This window comes from Cottoperca gobio, chromosome 3 (genome assembly GCF_900634415.1).
Source record: "Cottoperca gobio chromosome 3, fCotGob3.1, whole genome shotgun sequence".
Taxonomy (NCBI): domain Eukaryota; kingdom Metazoa; phylum Chordata; class Actinopteri; order Perciformes; family Bovichtidae; genus Cottoperca; species Cottoperca gobio.
In genome coordinates this window covers 12,627,516-12,646,804 of record NC_041357.1, presented here as the reverse complement: position 1 = coordinate 12,646,804, position 19,289 = coordinate 12,627,516, and the positions used below count along the sequence as shown (strand labels likewise).

Genomic DNA, 19,289 nt, shown 5'->3' with positions numbered 1-19,289 from the left:
GATCCTGCCACGTCAGCTCACGTTTCCCCCGGAATAAGCAGCGACAATGGCTGCATTCAAGTCGGCGGTCTAAATAATTAAAAAGAGAGGAATAATTACAGTATAAAATTGTAATTATTGGCGGGGGCTGCAGGGGAAGCCTCTTGATGGTGAAAGAGGAGAGGATGCGCTTAGGATCAGGTTCGGCATCAATATTGCAGGGAGGTAAAACTGGCGAGCTCAGGCTGCACACAGGCTGAAGATGCTTAATACGAACTTTATACACACACACACGCACGCGCGCACACACACACACGCACGCGCTCACAGTGTTTATCTGCTGTTGTGTCACTTAATTCATGATAAACTCTGCTGAACATCCCAATAATATTTATGTATGTATGAATGTCCCGTAATTTACTTGCCATTACCAACATAACCCTATATTGTTCTACAGGTTATGTCAAACCTACCAGCTCTGTATTAGTTTTAAAGGCAGGGCCGGTCTGAGACTTTCTGCGGTCCACGTTCATATTTTGCCCTGTGGCCCCCCTTTCCCATGGGTGTATTTTCTTTTCTTTAAAAAGAGTTCTGCTGCCATTATTCTAGCTATGTATATATTATTGTAAACAAATCTTATGAAAAGACATAAAACGTTATAGTTTAGTCTCTCTCTTTTGACCACCCTGTATGTGGCACTCAGCCCTGATCCCATTGGTTCCTACTGAAGATGTCAATCTTAACAAACAAGTCACAAATACATAGATTCATATTTACAAAATATATATTTAAATGTTCTGAAACTACTGGGCACTGTTGTTTTTAAAAAGTTACTCAAACAGGAGGAAATTGTGCATTTGTTGGGGGATTATTTTCAGCAGTGAATTGATACATATAAGTGCTTGTGGCAGTAGGACGCTGTGACGATGGTCAGTAAAGGTACATGACACTCATGTCAAGCAATACTTGTTAATAGCTTAGATTATTTGTCATTTTTGTCTTTTCATGAGATTTGTTAACAAAATAATGAATATTACGAGCCTTCACCCCTCATTTCTGAACACTGTGTACCTCTGAGGGAATATTGCTCTATCAGAGCTCACCTTGAACACAGGTGTGTAGAAGATTTAAGCACTTCAGCACACTTTCCGCAGGTTTATTTAAAAGGTTATGTTTCTGTCACCAACATATGTATTTAGTGAGACATTTAACAGTTTAAAAAAAGCAATATGCCAGCGCTCTCTTGTGTCGTTTGCATTTTAGAACTTCTAGAACTTCTTATTTGCTGGCAGATACACTGACACCGATATAGCTGCAATATCGGCCCAGCTGATTTATCAGTCAAGGTTTTGACGACACTTAGTCACAGAGGAGAAGATTTCTTTATTGGTTTATTTCATGGCTGATGGAGAACTCACATTTACATTTATTATCATTTTCAACTTTAATGCAACATCCAAAATACAACCAGGTGATGGGAAAAAGGCTTCAGGTTGAACCCCCACAAAAAAGGTTTGTGCTTTTGCCTTTTCCTCCCTCCACTTATTATTTCAGAGATTTCTTTCTCAAACTCTGTGTGTCCACCTGCTGCAGGTATCGACACGTGTGTCTTTGCGGCACAGAGGGGACATTAGCTTGGTTAAGCGATCAGCCATCGATCCGGTTATTAATAATAAATTAAGGTCTTCAAGGGCAGCCAATCGGCTTGACTGCCATAATTTACATCACTGACATAGGCTGTATGTGTGCGCGAGAGAGTGAGACGGAGAGAGAGAGCCTGAGGCATCATCCTCATCATCTCATCCCAGATTGACTCCATTTTCGTCGCAAACATAAAAATATCTTAAAACGCCTGCAAATGATTTGAAGCACGAACAAAATACGTCTTTTTTTGCCTTCATTTCTTCCTTCTCTTTTATCGTTCAGGCCTCAGATTGATTTCCGTGGCCGGTGTAGAAGCCTAACAGATGGTGGTGTAACTTGATAAATGAGCCCGGGCCTTTTGTCATTCCTGTTGCCCTCCAAAGCGCTGCCTCTTGTTTGTCAGCTCGCTCCCGCTGCGGTGGAAATAATACAGGATGTGAAATGATTACAGCTGAACTGATGCTTAAAAACACACCTGTGCATGATCAGTTCAGTCCAATGTGGGGTCCGTGGGCCCCCTAGAGGGTCCTTGACATGGATCAGGGGGGGTGGGGGGAGGGGTCACAAATATCATATATAATAATATGTTATCATTTTAATTCGGTGTCTTTTCGCAGATATTTCCAAGACTATGTTATGTTGCTGTCTTCTTAATTTCATGTAATAACAAATATATGCATACATGGGTCTTAGGGCTATAATGTTTCTCCGTGTTTTGGGGGTCAGCGGGGGGACTAATGGGGCGTGTTATTTTTCTGTTTCTGATCAAGTTTGTGCGTTAGAGCTGCAATTTGTGAATTATCAAAACTGGTGTGTAGCAGCTCAGCACGTCTTTGAGAGCGACACACACTTCCACAGTCTCTCTCTCTCTCTCTCTCTCTCTCTCTCTCTCTCTCTCTCTCTCTCTCTCTCTCTCTCTCTCTCTCTCTCTCTCACACGCACACGCACACACACACAAAGAGCAAGTGTTCATTGTTTCCTGCTGTTCTCTTGATTTTATAAATTGTACCTTTTTCTTTTTTAATCTCATTATTACTTGAAGTTTAGGCCACATTGTCTTTGTTACACTCGTGCAAATAAAGCATATTGAATTGCTTTTACAACTCAGTATGACAGGAGAAATAGTGTGTGTGTGTGTGTGTGTGTGTGTGTGTGTGTGTGTGTGTGTGTGTGTGTGTGTGTGTGTGTGTGTGTGTAGGAGAGGGGGGGGAGGGGAGCGGAGGGGGAGAGAGAGATAGAGAGAGAGAGGTGCCATGTGCTTCCTGTCTACAAGCCATTCACCTCCCCGGGATCCAACGGGATGGAGGTCCTTTCCGCTGCTCTGAAATAAACTGAAATAAAGACTCCAGCTCAGAGTTTATACTCTCAGACACACTCTGGACTCTGGGCCTGCATTTTAATCCATTTATTCAAATTAATCATCACTTTTTCTTCCCAAACCCTGTTGGAGTGTGTCATCTTTTCAGGATATTAAGGTATGTTGTCTTTTAATATTAATCATAAGTTAGAGAAATCGTTACAGATGTGCAATCTTTAAAATGTTTGCAAAATTGCAGCGTGTTATATATATATATATATATGTTTTTTATTATAAGTGTTGGTTAATCACTTTGAAATAGTTGTATTCTTGTCAGCTGTTTATTGTTGCGGCCTCCGTGACGACGAGATGCAAAAGTAAGTATGCACAGGTGAACGTGAGATAGGCCTGCTCCAACCTAATTTTGAGCAACTGGCTGAGGCTAATCTGCGCAGAAGCTTTAATTATATATAGGGCTAGTCTTTTATTAACAATGCGAAGACGCGCTCGTGGATCTGTGTAATTACCAGGAAAGCAGCTTATAGTTGTTCTTTTCCTCTCTGCTAAGCGCATTGGCGCAGATCAGCCTGCATTTCCTTCTGTTCTTATCCACGTATAAGGATCTTATGTGAGCCTTAAGTAGTTTCCCTATAAGTGACTGAGCCGATTGGAAGATAAGAGGAGCAGCAGATCCACCTCCGCGCAGGAACCCGGATAACCTGAGACAGGAGGCCGAATACATTCGCAGGAATTAACCAATACGAGAAATGATTAACAAGACGTCTGATTGATTTCACTTTTCAATACAACCTCCTGCAAACCCCGGATGTTAGTTATATTTAATATATATATAATTGTTAGTAAACAAATACAAAAAAAGCTTTATTGTTATTATGATTAATTGTAATTATAATATAATAATAATTATTATTATTGTTCCATATATATCGACATACAGTAGGCAGGCCTACTACTGCTACAGCTACTTACTACTATTAGTAATCATAACTATTATTATTATTGTTATGGTATTGTATGGTTACCAGATGTTGTGGATACATTTTAGAATATGGAAAAATAATTTTTCGATTTCGTGAATATGTTATGAACATAAAGCTTTTTTTAGTACCAATATTTTGGTCACGAGCTTATTCATTTTAAGATGATGCACCGATGAATGATGAAAATTGCATCACCCCTCAACTCCAGTTTTCTCTTTGATAGGCTTCCAGGGATGGAGTCGATGCCCGGACAGCTTCGAGACGCGGGACGAGACGCCAGCTCTTCCCCCAGTTCAAAGCATGACGCGCCGAGCTTCTCCGGCCCCAGCTCGCTCAAACCAAACCAAGTGAGTGAGACCGCCCTGTACGGGGTGCCCATCGTATGTCTGGTCATAGACGGCAAGGAGAGACTCTGCCTGGCGCAGATTTCCAACACCCTGCTGAAAAACTACAGCTACAACGAGATACACAACCGCCGGGTCGCTCTGGGCATCACGTGTGTGCAGTGCACCCCGGTGCAGCTGGAGCTCTTGCGGCGCGCTGGGGCCATGCCCATCTCCTCCAGGCGCTGCGGCATGATCACCAAACGGGAGGCCGAGAGGCTCTGCAAGTCCTTCCTGGGAGCGCACAGCCCCCCAAAGCTACCGGAAAATTTCGCATTTGATGTGACTCATGATTGCGCCTGGGGCTCCAGGGGCAGCTTCATACCTGCCAGATACAACAGCTCCAGAGCAAAGTGTATCAAGTGCAGCTTTTGCAACATGTATTTCTCCCCAAATAAATTCATTTTCCACTCTCATCGCACCTCAGAGTCTAAGTATCTGCAGCCGGACGCGGCCAACTTCAATTCGTGGAGACGCCACCTAAAACTGACGGACAAAAAACAATCTGACGACATTCATCATGCGTGGGAGGATGTAAAGGCCATGTTCAACGGTGGGAGTAGAAAGAGGACTCTGCCCATGAGCGGGTCGGGGATGTCCTCGTCGATGAAATCACAGGCCTCGTCCAGCCTGGCCCAAACCAGTTCCTCTGAGATCCCTCGGAAAACTTTACGCTGCGACGAGGATCAGGGAAATAATAACCTGAGTTTGGTGAGCGGCGCACGGACCTACCCAGTCATCCCAGTGCCCAGCAAGAGCTTTGCCATGCTTCAGAAAATCCCCCCACCTATGTTCCCCCACCACCCCTATGGCTTCCCCAGCTATGGACTATGTCCGAAAAAGAGCGACGGTTTGCCTGATGGGAACAAAACCAATGTCTCTGGTGTGTTTTGGCCTGGCGCAAAGGACGCCCTCTATCCTGCTTTCCCTATGTTTTGGCCCACAGCTGGTGGCCTACCCATGCCGCCCTACACCGGGTCTCCACCTAAACCTCTTACAGAGCTGCCAGGCGTCCGGCAGGCGGAGCTCGACTTGCCGGACCAAAGCGACCGGGGAGCAAACACACCCAAAGACACCAACCACCACCCTCACCATCAGCAGGACGGAGGAGAGCGCTGTTCCAGCTCACAGTCCTCCTCCAGGAACGACGAGGACAGGTCCGGGGACGAGACCCCTCAGAGGAAAATTAGCTACATTTCGGCCTTCAGGCCCGTGGTCAAAGACGCGGAGACCATCGCCAAACTCTACGGCAACCGGGACAGCTACGGCGTGCGCTCTGGCTACCTGTCCCCGGATTTTATCAGCGAGAGCTCCAGTTATAGATCGATATCACCGGACAGGGACAGCGTGGTGGACGACGAGGACGACGACCTGGACGTGGATGTGGAGTCCAACCGCGGACAAGACGAAGAGGAGCCGATCCAGATCTCGCCGGGTGGGGACCACCATGACTCCCCTGTGCCGGACCGGGTCTCCTCGGCTGCCGAGGAGAGCCAGGAGCAGCCGGATGCCTCCAGCCCAGGACCAGCAGCAGCATCACCGGAGGACTCCGTGCACTCTGGGTCATCAGATGAGGACAGACGGATGCGTAATGGCTCTCCTATTCATGAAGTAAGATTAGATTAAATGAAAGTTTAATGATCGCCGTGGGGGAAATAGAATTGTCGCAGTTGTGGAGAATATGAAAATAGGAGGCCGATAAAAATGTAATCTGGATCAATTGTCCTGGAATTTAAAAAATGTAACTATTTAATAGACATGATGAATAGTAATAGGAGTAAAGGTTAATAGGGCGACCTACTGTTTGGAAAAAAAAGTGCTATTTATCTGCCCTGCTGAAGTGACAAAGCAATACAGCCGATGTTTACTTCTAAAATAAGTGAAAGAGAATTTAGCAACAAAATAAAGAACAATAAGGTTTACATTAAGGTAAACAGATTAGTGTTCACTATTGTAGTCTATCGTCGTGTGTTAATCAGGGTAATCAAAGTATAAACATTTTTGATTGATTATCATCTAAAAAATCTGTGTGTCTGTTCAATTCTAAGACATTGTTTTATCACCAAATTAGTGTTTTTGAATGCAAAACCTTCAACATCTTCACAACAAATTACAGGGCTTCTGTGTTGTTGCTGTTTTTTAAGAAAGGAAGGGCCTCAATTATGTGAGGAACTGCAGTAAATGACATATAATTGGAGTGCTTTATTAAACACGATTGTCTGCCTCATTTTACAGGTGTACGCTCATGAAAAGGACGGCCACGTGCTTCTGAACGAGCATTCGTCGTTAGTGTCGAAACACTCGAGCAGCCCCCGCAGATCCAACGGTAATTATTTTGATAATTTATGGTTTGGTTATTAATGCAAATTGAAGTGTTTTTGTGTGTCTTTAAATGTTACATGTGTGTGGCTTCTTTATGTTTAGGTGTTCATCACGTGTCTGAAATACTGAACCAACGCAACGCAACATATCAGGAGCAAAAGGACCGACAAGGTTATTCATTATTCTGTTTTCTATTTAATTATTCTTAAATTCAAAATCTACCCGTTCTGATCAATTTGAGCTGCTTTAGTGTATTTCATCAGAAGCCTTCTACTATATCTGTGTTAGATATATGACTTATTTGTAGGTATATTTTGTGTTTTATTGTTTTTGTGCAGCCGATGGAGCTTTACGCATCGACATCAGCGTGCATGAAAGAGATCTGGAGAACATGGCTAAAGGTAAGAGGCTGTTTTCAGGATCAAAAGGAAATAAAAGAGAGACAAGATGTAGCAGGTGATATTAATTATCATTGGTAATTATTCCTGTTTTGATTTGTAATGTACCAGCCAACAAATATATATTTATGCAGCAGCGAAACTGCTGATAAGGCCTGATCACCACATTGAATTAAGACAGCTATTTATTTGATATTTAGGTTGAATTTCTGAATTTATTAACCCAAATTAAACTCGACCCTGCGTCCATAGCTCTTTAATTATCAAAAATAAAATATGTGTATTTTATTAATATTAAACATTGAATTCCACCTCATTTTAAATGCAGCTAAGTGCCCAGGGCCTGCTAAAGATGACGTGCCAAAATCCTAATGTGAATTTACATTTTGCGGGCCTAAAGTGTTTCCATAGTTGTTAACCACTTAATCACGAGATGTGGGAGTTTTGACTTATTATTGTAAGAGGAAATCGTTTAGAGGCTATTAATATTTTAACGAACAGAGCTATAACCCCGAGGCACGGCAGCTAATTATTTTACAACGCTTGGAAAAACCCTGGGACTCCATTATTATCGTCTCAACCTCCAGGCAATGCATGGCAATTACTGTGGCAGCGAGCGAGAGGAAAGCGGTGAAATGGTTGTTATCAAGGATGTAAACGCACCTGAAGTCGGTTTACTGGGCTGACATAAATCTTTCCATGAGGATAGAGAAGAAAACGTTTTTTCATTTTTTACGATTTTTGCAGATATTCGTGTTGTTGGTGGTTATTTGCATTACGGTGCATGATTTCTTATGGCACCACTTCCCTGCTTGTTATTCAGACGTCCTTTAGGTGTCAGACGGGCTATGCTCCAGTGTTTAGGGTGAATAATGACATTTCCTTGCAGCAGATGAAAAGAAGTTGGTGTTGAAATTGACAATTGTTTTTGGCTTTTGGCTTTGCAGAGGAATTGCAGAAGCAGCTTGTGGAACAAGTGGAGTTGAGGAAAAAGTTGGAGAGAGAATTTCAGCATTTAAAAGGTAGGACAAAAGTGAGTGAAAGCCACCGAGATGTGTTTTACATCTTCGTTTGGTATCTTAAACCCTAGATATTAGGACAAGAGCCAGGTGTATTGTGTCCTTTGAATCCAGGAATGTGTCTTTAAATGTATCCACACAATGTCAGAGAGTTTCCATCTGATGTGGCCTTCGGTACTCTTCAGATAATTTTCAGGATCAAATGAAGCGTGAGCTGTCCTACAGAGAGGAAATGGTCCAGCAGCTGCAGATTGTTCGAGGTTGGTCTCTCTCTCTCTCTCTGTACTTTGTGCCTCCATAGATTATGACTGTAAAGCGGCTGTAGATCAGTGCTCTTTAAGTTTATGGGAAAAATAATCGAGCCACAAAAAAACTGTTTAAGTAACATAGGCCATATCCATCAATCTGAACCAACTAGCCTCTGAACTAAGGAAGAAAGGAAAAGTGACACTTGCATATTGAAATATTGACGATTTGTGTCCACCCTTTTTCCTGTAAACTCCACATTTTTTCTTCTGCAGTTGAGTAAATGATTAGATATCAGAAGGTGAAACTGAAACCACATTGTTTTGTTTGCAAAGGTTATTTTCTCCTAAATCATGCTCTGGAACATTGAAAAGACCGACCATTATGTAGTGCTGTATCGGTTACATGCAGTAGACAGCAACTAATGCCAGCCGTTAAAGGATTGGTTTAATGTTACAGTAGTTTAAATACAGGGTTCAAGTACACAGAGGGGTCACTCTAAATACCATAAGTGCAAACGGCATACATTACACTCCTTGAATTCAGATAAAACACAGCAGCTCACATCTTCTTCTTTTTTTTTGTTTTTATACCTTTTTTGACCAATTTTTTATTTTTGGATAGACACTTTGTGCAGCGAGTTGGACCAAGAGAGAAAGGCTCGTTATGCAATACAGCAGAAGCTAAAAGGTAATTTTATCTGGTCCAAAAGAGGAACATGAATACATGTCATTTTGTGCCTACAAACAAAAATATGCAAGTGCTACTTTTTTTTTTTAATCATGCCATACCTTTTTCACCTGTGATCGATATTAACAGTACGACACCATTAAAACAACTCTCACATGCCCATAGGTGTGTTAAAATAACTATTAGTCACTTTAATTGTTCTTCCTGTCCATTGTGGCTGTAAATAGATCCCTTCTGAAAGTATTTTCAATGTAAGCGATGAGAAAATACACAATCCTTGTTCTAAAATACGAAATATTATTCAGAAAAAAAGCTAAATTGGGGCCTCAGCAATCTGAATTAGTCAAATCAAGTGTCTATCTTCCAAAGTTATTGTTAATAAAAATAAATATGTTTTTTCGGTCATTAACCCACCACCAGGACTCAGCAAGGAAACATTGTCTATAAGTGTGATTGTGTGCGCATAAAACAAAACATATAGTAAGTGGAAACACTGACAATTAAAATAAAAACAACTGGAAAAGTTGATGTTTTGATAAAAGATGCGACTTAAATCATGACATACAATAAGCATGTAACTTAAAAGTCCACTTAAAGACTGAACATGGCAGCAGAGTAAACTTCCTCTTTAGTTAATACAACATGCTATATTTCCATCATGTTTTCCCCACTTTGAGGAGGTTCGCCTGTTGCTCTTTTAATTACGTCATCTTGTTGTGCCCTAAACCTCTGCAATGGATTGTCACCAGCTGTTTATTTTTGATGAACAAGCTCTTAATATTCACATTAGTTAACCAATTTTCTTAAAATCTGGTTAAAATGTGCAATGCATTTGGATTAAAAACCTGATTAATGAGATTCCACAGAGGATGTTTTGTGGAAGAGTCCCAGTTGTGACTCTAAAGAAGAACATTTTACACAGAAGTACTGTGGATTTCGCCCCCCCCTTCACTTCCTTTGAAAAGGTCTCTTTATGACCCGTATGCACAGGAGGAACTATTACAATGACCAAAAACTGTTTCAAAGTGCATGTGAGCATTGCTTTAAGACAGACACTTTAACATGTCAATCTATCTTTTAACATAGGTGAAATACAACCACCTGCACCTGTACATTTAAGAATCCTTCGATCGTTTTGTCTGCATGTTCTCACTGATGGACTCGTTCCTCCCCAGAAGCTCATGACGCCCTTCACCATTTCTCCTGCAAGATGCTCACCCCTCGTCAGTGTACCGGAGCCTGCACCTTCAAACCTCCGCTGCTGCCTCCCTAGTGCCCACCTCGACCCTGCACATGACCCCAGCACAGCCAAAAAAAAAAACAACAACACACACACACGTCAGCCTCGAGAGCTCTCATGTGTTCACCTTCCACCTGTAACCCAAGGATTACCAACCTGCTGTATAGATGCACCACTGATTTTAGCACTTGATTGAAGACTCGGAGAAGGATTTGACAGCGAAATCTCCAAAAAACTAAACTCTTGAGTAAAAGAGATCTTAAACATGGAGTTCATTTTATGTTGTGAGTCGAAGGATTGTTGATCTGACGCTGCAAAGCTCAAACCAAGGAGTCTCTCTGAATCAAAGTCGTCTGCTCTTTAGGTCCTCTGAAAAGAAAAAACAACACTATATACATATACATATATATATATATATATATATATCACGTGACGATGTGCAATGGCTCGTATAATTGTGATATTAAGTTCAAAATGTATCTCATTATTTAGCTTATGTTGCTTGTTTGAATGTCTTGAGTTTTTACATAATATTTGTTATTTATTGTTCTTTGGTTGAATTTATTGTTTAGATTATTTGCAACACTGTATACTGTTGTTAAGCACTTTAAATGGGCAACCTTTCTGAATTTGACCATGACGTCCTATACCAAATTCTTTTATCAAAAATACGACGGGACATTATTAAGAGCACTTACTTCAACAGCCGTTCAGGTTTGACATCAAACAATAAAAGATTTTCTGTCACACACATTTTGAAGTGATAATTAAAATTTAAAAAAAAAAGCAGTCGAGCCATTTATAGACATCATGTACAGTTTAAACTGAGTATTTTAACATACATCCCATAATCTTCTCCGTTTTTTCTATCATTACATGAATCTGTGAGTCACTACAGACAAAACCAAAACCTTTTCCCATCCTCTGATGGTGTTTTTATAAGAAGAAGACACTGTATGAAGTGTGTGTAATCTGCCATTCAGACAGCTGCATTTCTTTTTCTCTCATTTGTTGTTTCTGACACAATCTACTCATAATTTTCCCATTTATGTATGTACCTATGTCAATATTAATAAAATGTGAAAGCCACTTTCTGCTTAATATCCTTACTTTCTGCGTGTCTTCCACTGGTGTGAGCCTGACACCTGCTGGCCTCCGCACAGAAGAACATCCTGTGCTGGATCATATTTCCTCTTATTGTATTTGAGTTCAACATGATCTCTTTCATTAGGCGGCAACATCAGTGCATGACATGTCCAGTCAACTTATGAAGTTTGACGTGGAGTCAGGGGAGCAGGCTGATCTAATAGTGAAATCTAATTCTTCTGATGGGAGGACTAATAGATATTGATTACACGGCTCTCGGTCCCTGGATGCTTCATACTGAGACAGATACTCGCATAATGTCACTGACACACAATGAATGTTAATTTTGTGTGAGTGTAATTGCCCTCCGTGGCAAAGCCGGTTCCCTGTGAATACTAACGAGGCCTGCGAAGATGAACAGAACTGAACTGCTGTGGGAATTATTGGCTGCTTTAATGTATCTTTATTTAGCTGTTTAACATTATATATGGTGACAAGCATAGAGGGATCATGTGACAATGAGACCCCAGGCACAGACATGTAAAAGACCCGTTTTTGTGATTCTATTTTGTCATTTTGCGTCTCTTTTTGGTCGTTTTGCTTTTTTTTGTGTTAATTTTGTGCCTCTTTGTGGTTGTTTTTCATCTCTTTGTGGTTGTTTTTCATCTCTTTGTGGTTGTTTTTCATCTCTTTGTGGTTGTTCTGCTTTTTTTGTGGTCATCCTGTGTCCCGTTTTTGTGGTTGTGTTTTTTTGTGGTCATGTTGTGTCTCTTTGTAATGGTTTTGCGCCTCTTTTTAATTGTTTTGTGGACTGGGAGCCCCCTGACACCTAGGGCCCCCGGGCCTGTGCCTGCTAGACTTCAGTAATCCATACATTGTGGGGAAAATAAGTCTCCTTAACGAGGGCATTTCAGGCTTTTCTAAAGTTTAACTGTATACTGAGGACAGAGTGCCTGAAAGCTGCTGACTAATAGAATGATCAACTATTTCATGATAATTTCATAATTATACAACTTTTACATTTAATTAAAGTAAGACTTAAGGCGCTCATTCAAAATGTGCCTCGTGTTCCCACATTGCTCCATGGTGCAAGGACGAATATGACACACTGGGAGTAAACTTACTACATATGTATATGAGACAAAGTCTGAGTAAAATACACAGTTTACATGTTACCACTACTTACTTTTTCTTATTTGCTGGAACACATTTGTCCAGAAATTACATTTTCAAAACAGATAATGCACAGGCCTAAACTGAAAGTCGCTGGCCAAAATGACACATTGTTGCAAAATGCTTTAATAATCCCAAAATAATAAGAATATGCAACAAAAGAATATTTCCATCAAACAACACAACTTGTGGTCAAATCAAAATATTATATCAATCAATCTTTAAACAATGGACAACAAAATACAGCTATCAATATGAACCGTTTCAACTTTACATAGTATGTGACAAAAATGACCTACAAAATGTATAGAATATATATATAAATATTATAACATATATGTATTATATATATGTAAATATTATAATATATATATGTATATATGTATGTATATATATATATGTATATATATATGTGTATATATATATATATATATATATATATATTGGATCATTATTGTTGATGCATTAACCATACAAGCAGCATATTGTTTGTGTAATATAATTTAAAAACCACAATAAACATGCATCCTTTTTTATAAACTGGTCATATATTTTGAATGTAGAACCATACTCTTTAAAGTAACTAGTAACTTTAGCTGTCAATAAATGTACTGGAGTAAAAAGTACAGTATGGAAATGAAATGGTTTTCTATCCATATATTATAACCATAAATGATTTCTCAGTAGATTTTCTATATCATGACATATGTATATTGATATGTATATATATATTGATATCACAATATAGAATTACACATACAGTGCTGTAATAGAGGATTTTATCCATATCACTCACTCCTAGTATTGTTTTACATGTTCTTAAAGTCATCAGCGGTTTTCCTGCTGCTCCACAGTGAGTACATTTACACGAGCCAACATTAAATCCATACACTGTAATATCAAACATTTTAAAAGAAGAAGAATGTTTTATCTTCTTGTTGGGCATATTGTCCCAGAGTATTTGCAGTGTGTACTCCTGATCAATCATTTGCTTGTATAAACATGTGTGGTGACACCTGTCCCATCACTGGCCATCGACAATACAGCAGGTGGCAGCGATACATGAAGATATAATAAACCCTCTCCTGTATAAAACTCGCAGCAGTCAATAGATTCTTTGTCTGAACCTCGAGGGAAGGAGCATTTTCTGATAATGGATTTTGGCCTGAAGCCTAATGTGTTTGGTGTGATAGTAATTTTCTTCAGTATGAAAGTATAAAACCTTTATACTAAGCAAAGATGTCACTGCTTAGGATACACAGGCTGATGAAACACTGAGAGGTCACTGTGTGTTATTTTAGATTCATCTTCATTTGAAATGATATGGCGCCACCTACTGGCTTTACGAGCACTAAATCCTTTCCCGTTTCCCGTCACAGTCTTGTACTTTGGTCAGGTCTCTTTCGCTGAGTTAGACTTTTTTTTCTGACTGTACTTAAAGCTGGTTGTATAGAGAAGGCGTCAAATTAAATCCCCCAAGTGACAAATAATTTACATTTATTTCAGGGTTTTATTCCCAGAATTTTACAAAATACAAATCCCCACTACTCTACCCTTCAACACCAACAAAACAAAGCCTTCAGATGACATGTACTCAGTTAAATGTTCAATTATTATTCCACTTACCAATGTGAACGTCGAATTGCTGATTCAAAGCATTCTCCATAGTCTGGTGAGGAACTCAGGTTCTCATTGTGGACATGCAGCTTTGAGAAGAAAATGTGTTTATTATACTACAGCAGTCAGTTCAGCTCACAAATACTTTGGAAATCATCCTTTTGATGTAATTATCATGATAAAAAATAAAGGGGCCGTTGTATTTGTAAGTTATGATTCGAAATCTGAGTCGTCATTAATAAGTATAGTAAACTGATCTACTCCTCCAGTTTAAACAACGTTTTTTAAAGTTGTTCTAATCAAACTAATATTTATAATTCAAGTTAAGAGTGCAGTAGAGTCATCTGATATTAAATTACATAAAAACAAAATAAAACCTTCTCTGTGTGATACTCTGGGTTGTGTTGCTGAGAAATTCTCCTCTGATCTCTTGGAGGGTCAAAGGTCAGGGTCACTCAGAAGTGGTAACACCTGACTTTAGAGTTTGAAGCTATTTCTCATTCTTCTGCTCGTGTCATATCTTTTTCAGAAAATATCTTTTTTTGTTAGCTTAGATGCAGAGTATTAATTATACTCCGCACACCCCTGACAAGACGAGATGAACAGCATGCATGATTATGCATCGTGGAGATTCACATGGGTCTAAGATACAGTGTTTGATGTGAGACCAATAAATCTTTGCTATGACAGAACAATATATTTCAGTTTGTGAAAGAAATGTGCTCAAAATCAGAATATTTCATAACAAATGCTTAAAGATTGCTGCATGTCTGCCTCCAAAACTCTGTCTTTGTGTGTGTTTTCACTGTTTCAGGTTCAAAGGGACACTGATTATAAATACTACAGATTAGGGCTGTTATAAAATCCGATTTTCACTACACGATTATTGTGGCCAAAATAATTCACAATATTATCAAGATATCTATAGAACATTTTGAAAAAACAACAACAGTAATCATGCTATCAGTCAAATTCATCTTTAACTTGGATTGATAGAATAAAGCACCTGTGAGATATGACAAAGAGTAGACCTCTGGGATATATATATATATATATATATATATATATATATATATATATATATACAGTATGTACATCGCAACACCAGTGAACATTAAAACGTATTCAAAGGGGTTTAACCATGCAGATAGTTGTGCTTTATTTGTCCAGGTTTTCAGATATGTCTCCCCACCCAATACAATGTAAGTCATCGGAATTTCATTTGTGGAGACTGAAACAAATATGCAATCTATCAACAACTTCTCTTTCCAGATTGTAGGCCTATCTACGTACATGTTGGACATTTTGTTACTCTAGATAACCCACAGAAGTTTTCACATGGACTACTTCTTCTTCTATGTTTTCAGTAGTTCCATTGAAGACTGTCTTTGGGTTTTCCAGAGTAACCTTGACAGTTTCTGGAAAGAGACTTTGCTGTTCTGTTTTTATTTCATGTAAAGTTTCATTGCTTTTAGCTGCACAAACACAATTCAGTAGCAGTAGGTAATGTAATGGTGTTACATCTAATACAAACAATGTGTACTATTGCTTAATGTTTCAATATAAGCCTAAAATAATTGCATTATATATATATATATATATATATATATATGCATTATAGGGTTTTTCCATTAGAACAAAGCAAAGAAGAGTGGATCCATTGAAATGTGTCAGATGTGTATTCTAATCTTACAGACAGTGATGGTTTCAGATTGCCAGTAGTTAGGTTACAGGCTGGATGGAAGAATATATTTAAATTGTTGTTGATGAAGAATGATTTTACCCTCATAGCAGACTGGTGGACCAGATGTGTCTTCGACTTGGCACTGCTGAATTTTAGTCAGAGCTGTCAGGGGGAATATGAGTCGAGCATGCTGAGGTGTGGAACTGATGGCACCGTTTTTTAAAGATGGCAAACACGATATGGGTCTTTGGTTGATATTTGAGACAGAGACTGTTTTGTCCACATTGTTATAGCCAGAGATGACCTGCATTTTTTAGTAATAATATAAGAAATTACATCACATTTGTAATCGGTGCATACAAATAAAGAGGTAGAAGGGACATTAGATGGAGAGTCTGTTTTAGACACTGAGATAAGTTATGTAACAATTTATAGGCTAGTTTTCAACAACTTAAGACTCAAACAAACAAATGTGTGTACAGTGCATGTTTGCTGTTAGTATGCAGATCCATGTTATTCTATTCTAGTTAAGACAAGATAAGGGATACATTAAGAATGGAAGTAAACATAGAAACTATGCAAGAACAATTGAAGACAGACAGATTATATAAACAGCGTACACCAGAATAATATATGATATGATTAAGTAATGATACTGTGTTTGTCCGTATTCATTTAGAAATAAAATAGAAATATAATATGGTAGCCTATAAAATGCAGTAGTTTTCTATAAACAGTATATTATCGTTGTTATTAGCGTATTATTATTGTTGTTTTTGATATTTACTTTTATTACAGAATATAATAATAATATTAATAATAATAATAATAAATATATTCTGTACTTCTGTAACCTACAAAATTCTTCCCTATTTTTTCCTCCAATCATTTATGTTCCTGAACGCACCCCTGTCGCTGTGTGCGCGTTCACGCAGCAGCTCTGCGCGTCCCAGTCATGTGACAGCCCCTCACTACGCCTGCGCAAAAAAATAGAAGATGGCGGAGAGTGCGGAACTGAAGGTAAGGCGCAGCCTGAAATCGTTGTAATTTTTCTCGGTTACCGAGCGTTTTATTGTCAAGTCTTAACGCGCGACAGTGATTTTAAGCCTAGAGGGGCTGAGATGTTGTCAGATTGTAATGTTTATTGCACAAACGCTGCGGCAACTTTATTGAATTCTCGAGCGCCAAAGCTTGCACGAGCATGTTTATGTTGATATTGACTCGCGTTGGTTTGGACCGTTTTCTTGAGCAGCTGCTGGCTGGGCGGCTTTGACTTTATAACCATCCTCTGTGTGCTGTTTGAACCCTGAAGACAGCGGCTCACGTCAGGGCATTATAACTGCCTCTGTCCGGTGTGTTTGATTGATATTTTTGAGAGAGAATAACGTAAGCTCGAGAGCAATTTGTGCCGCCGATAGACCTCCAGACTGTCTTTGAATGTGACAGCGGCTTGATGTTTGAAAACACGCACACATGGACGGATTGCTCCTCACACACGGTCTGCATGTTTATAAAGTTGATACCTGGCAGAGTGTGAGTCTGTCTGCAGCTGAAGTAACGTTGCATGTTCGTTTATACCTGGGACTCACTTTACCTGTTGATACATGCATAATAAACGTGTAACGGTGCACCATTCACCGTTATGTATCAGCCATGTGTCCAGCTGATCTATTCTCACAGTGGTGGAAGAAGTATTCAGATCCAGGTTACTTTCTTTTCTTTTCTTTTTTAAACAATGTATTTACTGAATGTCAACAATAGTAAGAAAAATAGACACACATCAAGACAATATTGAAAATCATATTTGACAAAACATTACCGTTAGAGAATAGATGCATATATGTAAGAATGTACAAATAAATAAATAATACATAGTAGGTGAAAAGTTAAATAAATAAAATTAAGAAAAGGGATATTCTCCTCACTGTTTATCCTCTCGTTATCTCCGCCCCTTGAAGCGCTTCATCCGTATTTTCATTACAGCGAATGAATGGTTCCAATTTATAATATTTATAATATATAGTTATTTTCTCCATGGACAGGCAGGAAGACATCTCCCTGCACCACTGACCCATGTGTTGCATATTCATAGTAAATAAGTGCTTTCTTTTTGTTAAAACAATTGGATCAATTGGATATTTAGATCTTTTACTTAGGTTGAAATACAAATATCACATTGTGGAATTACGACCACTTTAAGAAAAAAATATAAATGTTCCCTGTCTGTATTTTATATGATGTTTTTGGATTAATATTACAGCTTCATTAATGTTTCCTTTTACTGCTGTAGATGTTTAAGGCCGTGCTAATGTCACCTCCTGTATACACTGTTGGGTAGTTTAATCTACAGTAATGCATCATATTCTATAAGATCGTCATGTGTCTGTAGCGTCGCTGTCCTGTGAAAAACCACGTATCTCTAAAAAGTCAACTTTTCATGAGCTCAGAAAAACGGCCTGTTTTCAGCTTTGTGCCGATTCATTTCAAACTGATGAGGTTTCCTAAATAGTTTATTCAGCTCAAGAAGTAGTAAAGGAACATTTCATCCTTCTTGTTGTTTCAAAAACAACACATCTGGAGTTGCATAGTTTTTACTGGCCAGGAAGGGGATGAAAAACTGTCAATTCAAAAACACTTTATTTGTCCCTGAGGAGCAATTAGTTGAGCCATGTAGCGTAGTAAACCCACATTACAAGTAAACACAATATAAGACATTTAAAATAATAAATAACTTAAAACAAGTTGAGCTCACTGTCCACATTATGATGATATGAAATGATATTCTTAGTACAACTGTTCACATTATGATAGTGATAATGATATGAAATGATAATAGTAGTGCAAAAATAACTGCACACATTATGCTAATGATAATAATGATGATTATACTAAACAACCATAATGATTACAGAATAATGATCATAGTGCAATAAAGAGGCTAGCAGGATGACAAATGTGGTGGAGTAAAAAGTAGAATATTTGCCTCCTGAGATGTGATGAAGTATAACATTGCATAAAAACAAATACCTCAAATGTAATTAAGTGCAGCACTTGTCGGTTTGTTACTTTCCACCACTGGATATTCAGTCACTACTGCACTTTGCCCTTTACATGACTGTGTGCACTGAAACACTGTTTTAATTTAACTTTATAAAGCAGAGTTGCAACATATCTAACACTTATTGATCAGAGTCTTGGGCTATTTTTAGACTTTTCCCCTCTGTGTTCCCACTGCCTGCCCGGGATCTGTGGATCTATACGCGCTCCTTTGTGCCAGCTGCTGTTTGGCTGCACAGACTGTAATGAAGCTACACCCTCTGCCTCCTTTCAAAAGCCAGATGTGGTCTTCCGACAGACTTCACTTGATTAATGAAAGCGCAGTTCTTTATGGAGGGATGGCTTCTTAAACATCAACATTTGGTTGCTTTTTTCTCGTTTTCAAAATGTAACTCGAGTACCTGAGTGTAGTTGCTGCTGACAATTACTTTCATTGGCAATTAATCAGAAGAG

At 39.0% G+C, this 19,289-nt stretch overlaps 2 protein-coding genes across 5 annotated transcripts in view; both read left to right on the top strand.

The window, feature by feature from the left end:
* The first annotated feature begins 2,943 nt into the window (after nucleotides 1-2,943).
* Nucleotides 2,944-11,070, top strand: LOC115005612 (SKI family transcriptional corepressor 1 homolog-B-like). Of its 4 annotated transcripts, none has more exons than XM_029427519.1 (9): nucleotides 2,944-3,098; nucleotides 4,145-5,915; nucleotides 6,540-6,630; nucleotides 6,729-6,797; nucleotides 6,965-7,027; nucleotides 7,972-8,046; nucleotides 8,229-8,303; nucleotides 8,914-8,979; nucleotides 10,158-11,070. In XM_029427519.1, the coding sequence occupies exons 2-9, from the start codon at nucleotides 4,155-4,157 to the stop codon at nucleotides 10,250-10,252; spliced, it is 2,295 nt and encodes a 764-aa protein (XP_029283379.1). In that variant the 5' UTR covers nucleotides 2,944-3,098; nucleotides 4,145-4,154; the 3' UTR covers nucleotides 10,253-11,070. The 4 variants fall into 4 exon arrangements, with proteins under 4 accessions (XP_029283379.1, XP_029283372.1, XP_029283398.1 ...); XM_029427512.1 differs by having other exon boundaries at nucleotides 10,155-11,070; XM_029427538.1 differs by lacking the exon at nucleotides 8,914-8,979.
* A 5,709-nt stretch (nucleotides 11,071-16,779) lies between these two features.
* Nucleotides 16,780-19,289, top strand: part of LOC115005629 (E3 SUMO-protein ligase PIAS1-like) — a 50,004-nt gene continuing 47,494 nt past the window's right edge. The window contains exon 1 of the mRNA XM_029427555.1: nucleotides 16,780-16,799. The gene's annotated coding sequence lies outside the window, so the exon portion shown is untranslated. The remainder of the gene's footprint in view (nucleotides 16,800-19,289) is intronic.

Bases quoted from the DNA above. Each gene is read 5' to 3' on its own strand.
- LOC115005612 (XM_029427512.1), top strand. From the start codon at position 4,155: ATGGAGTCGATGCCCGGACAGCTTCGAGACGCGGGACGAGACGCCAGC. The intron at 5,916-6,539 runs GTAAGATTAGAT...CTCATTTTACAG, and splicing joins ATGGCTCTCCTATTCATGAA to GTGTACGCTCATGAAAAGGA. The intron at 8,304-8,913 runs GTTGGTCTCTCT...ATTTTTGGATAG, and splicing joins GCAGCTGCAGATTGTTCGAG to ACACTTTGTGCAGCGAGTTG.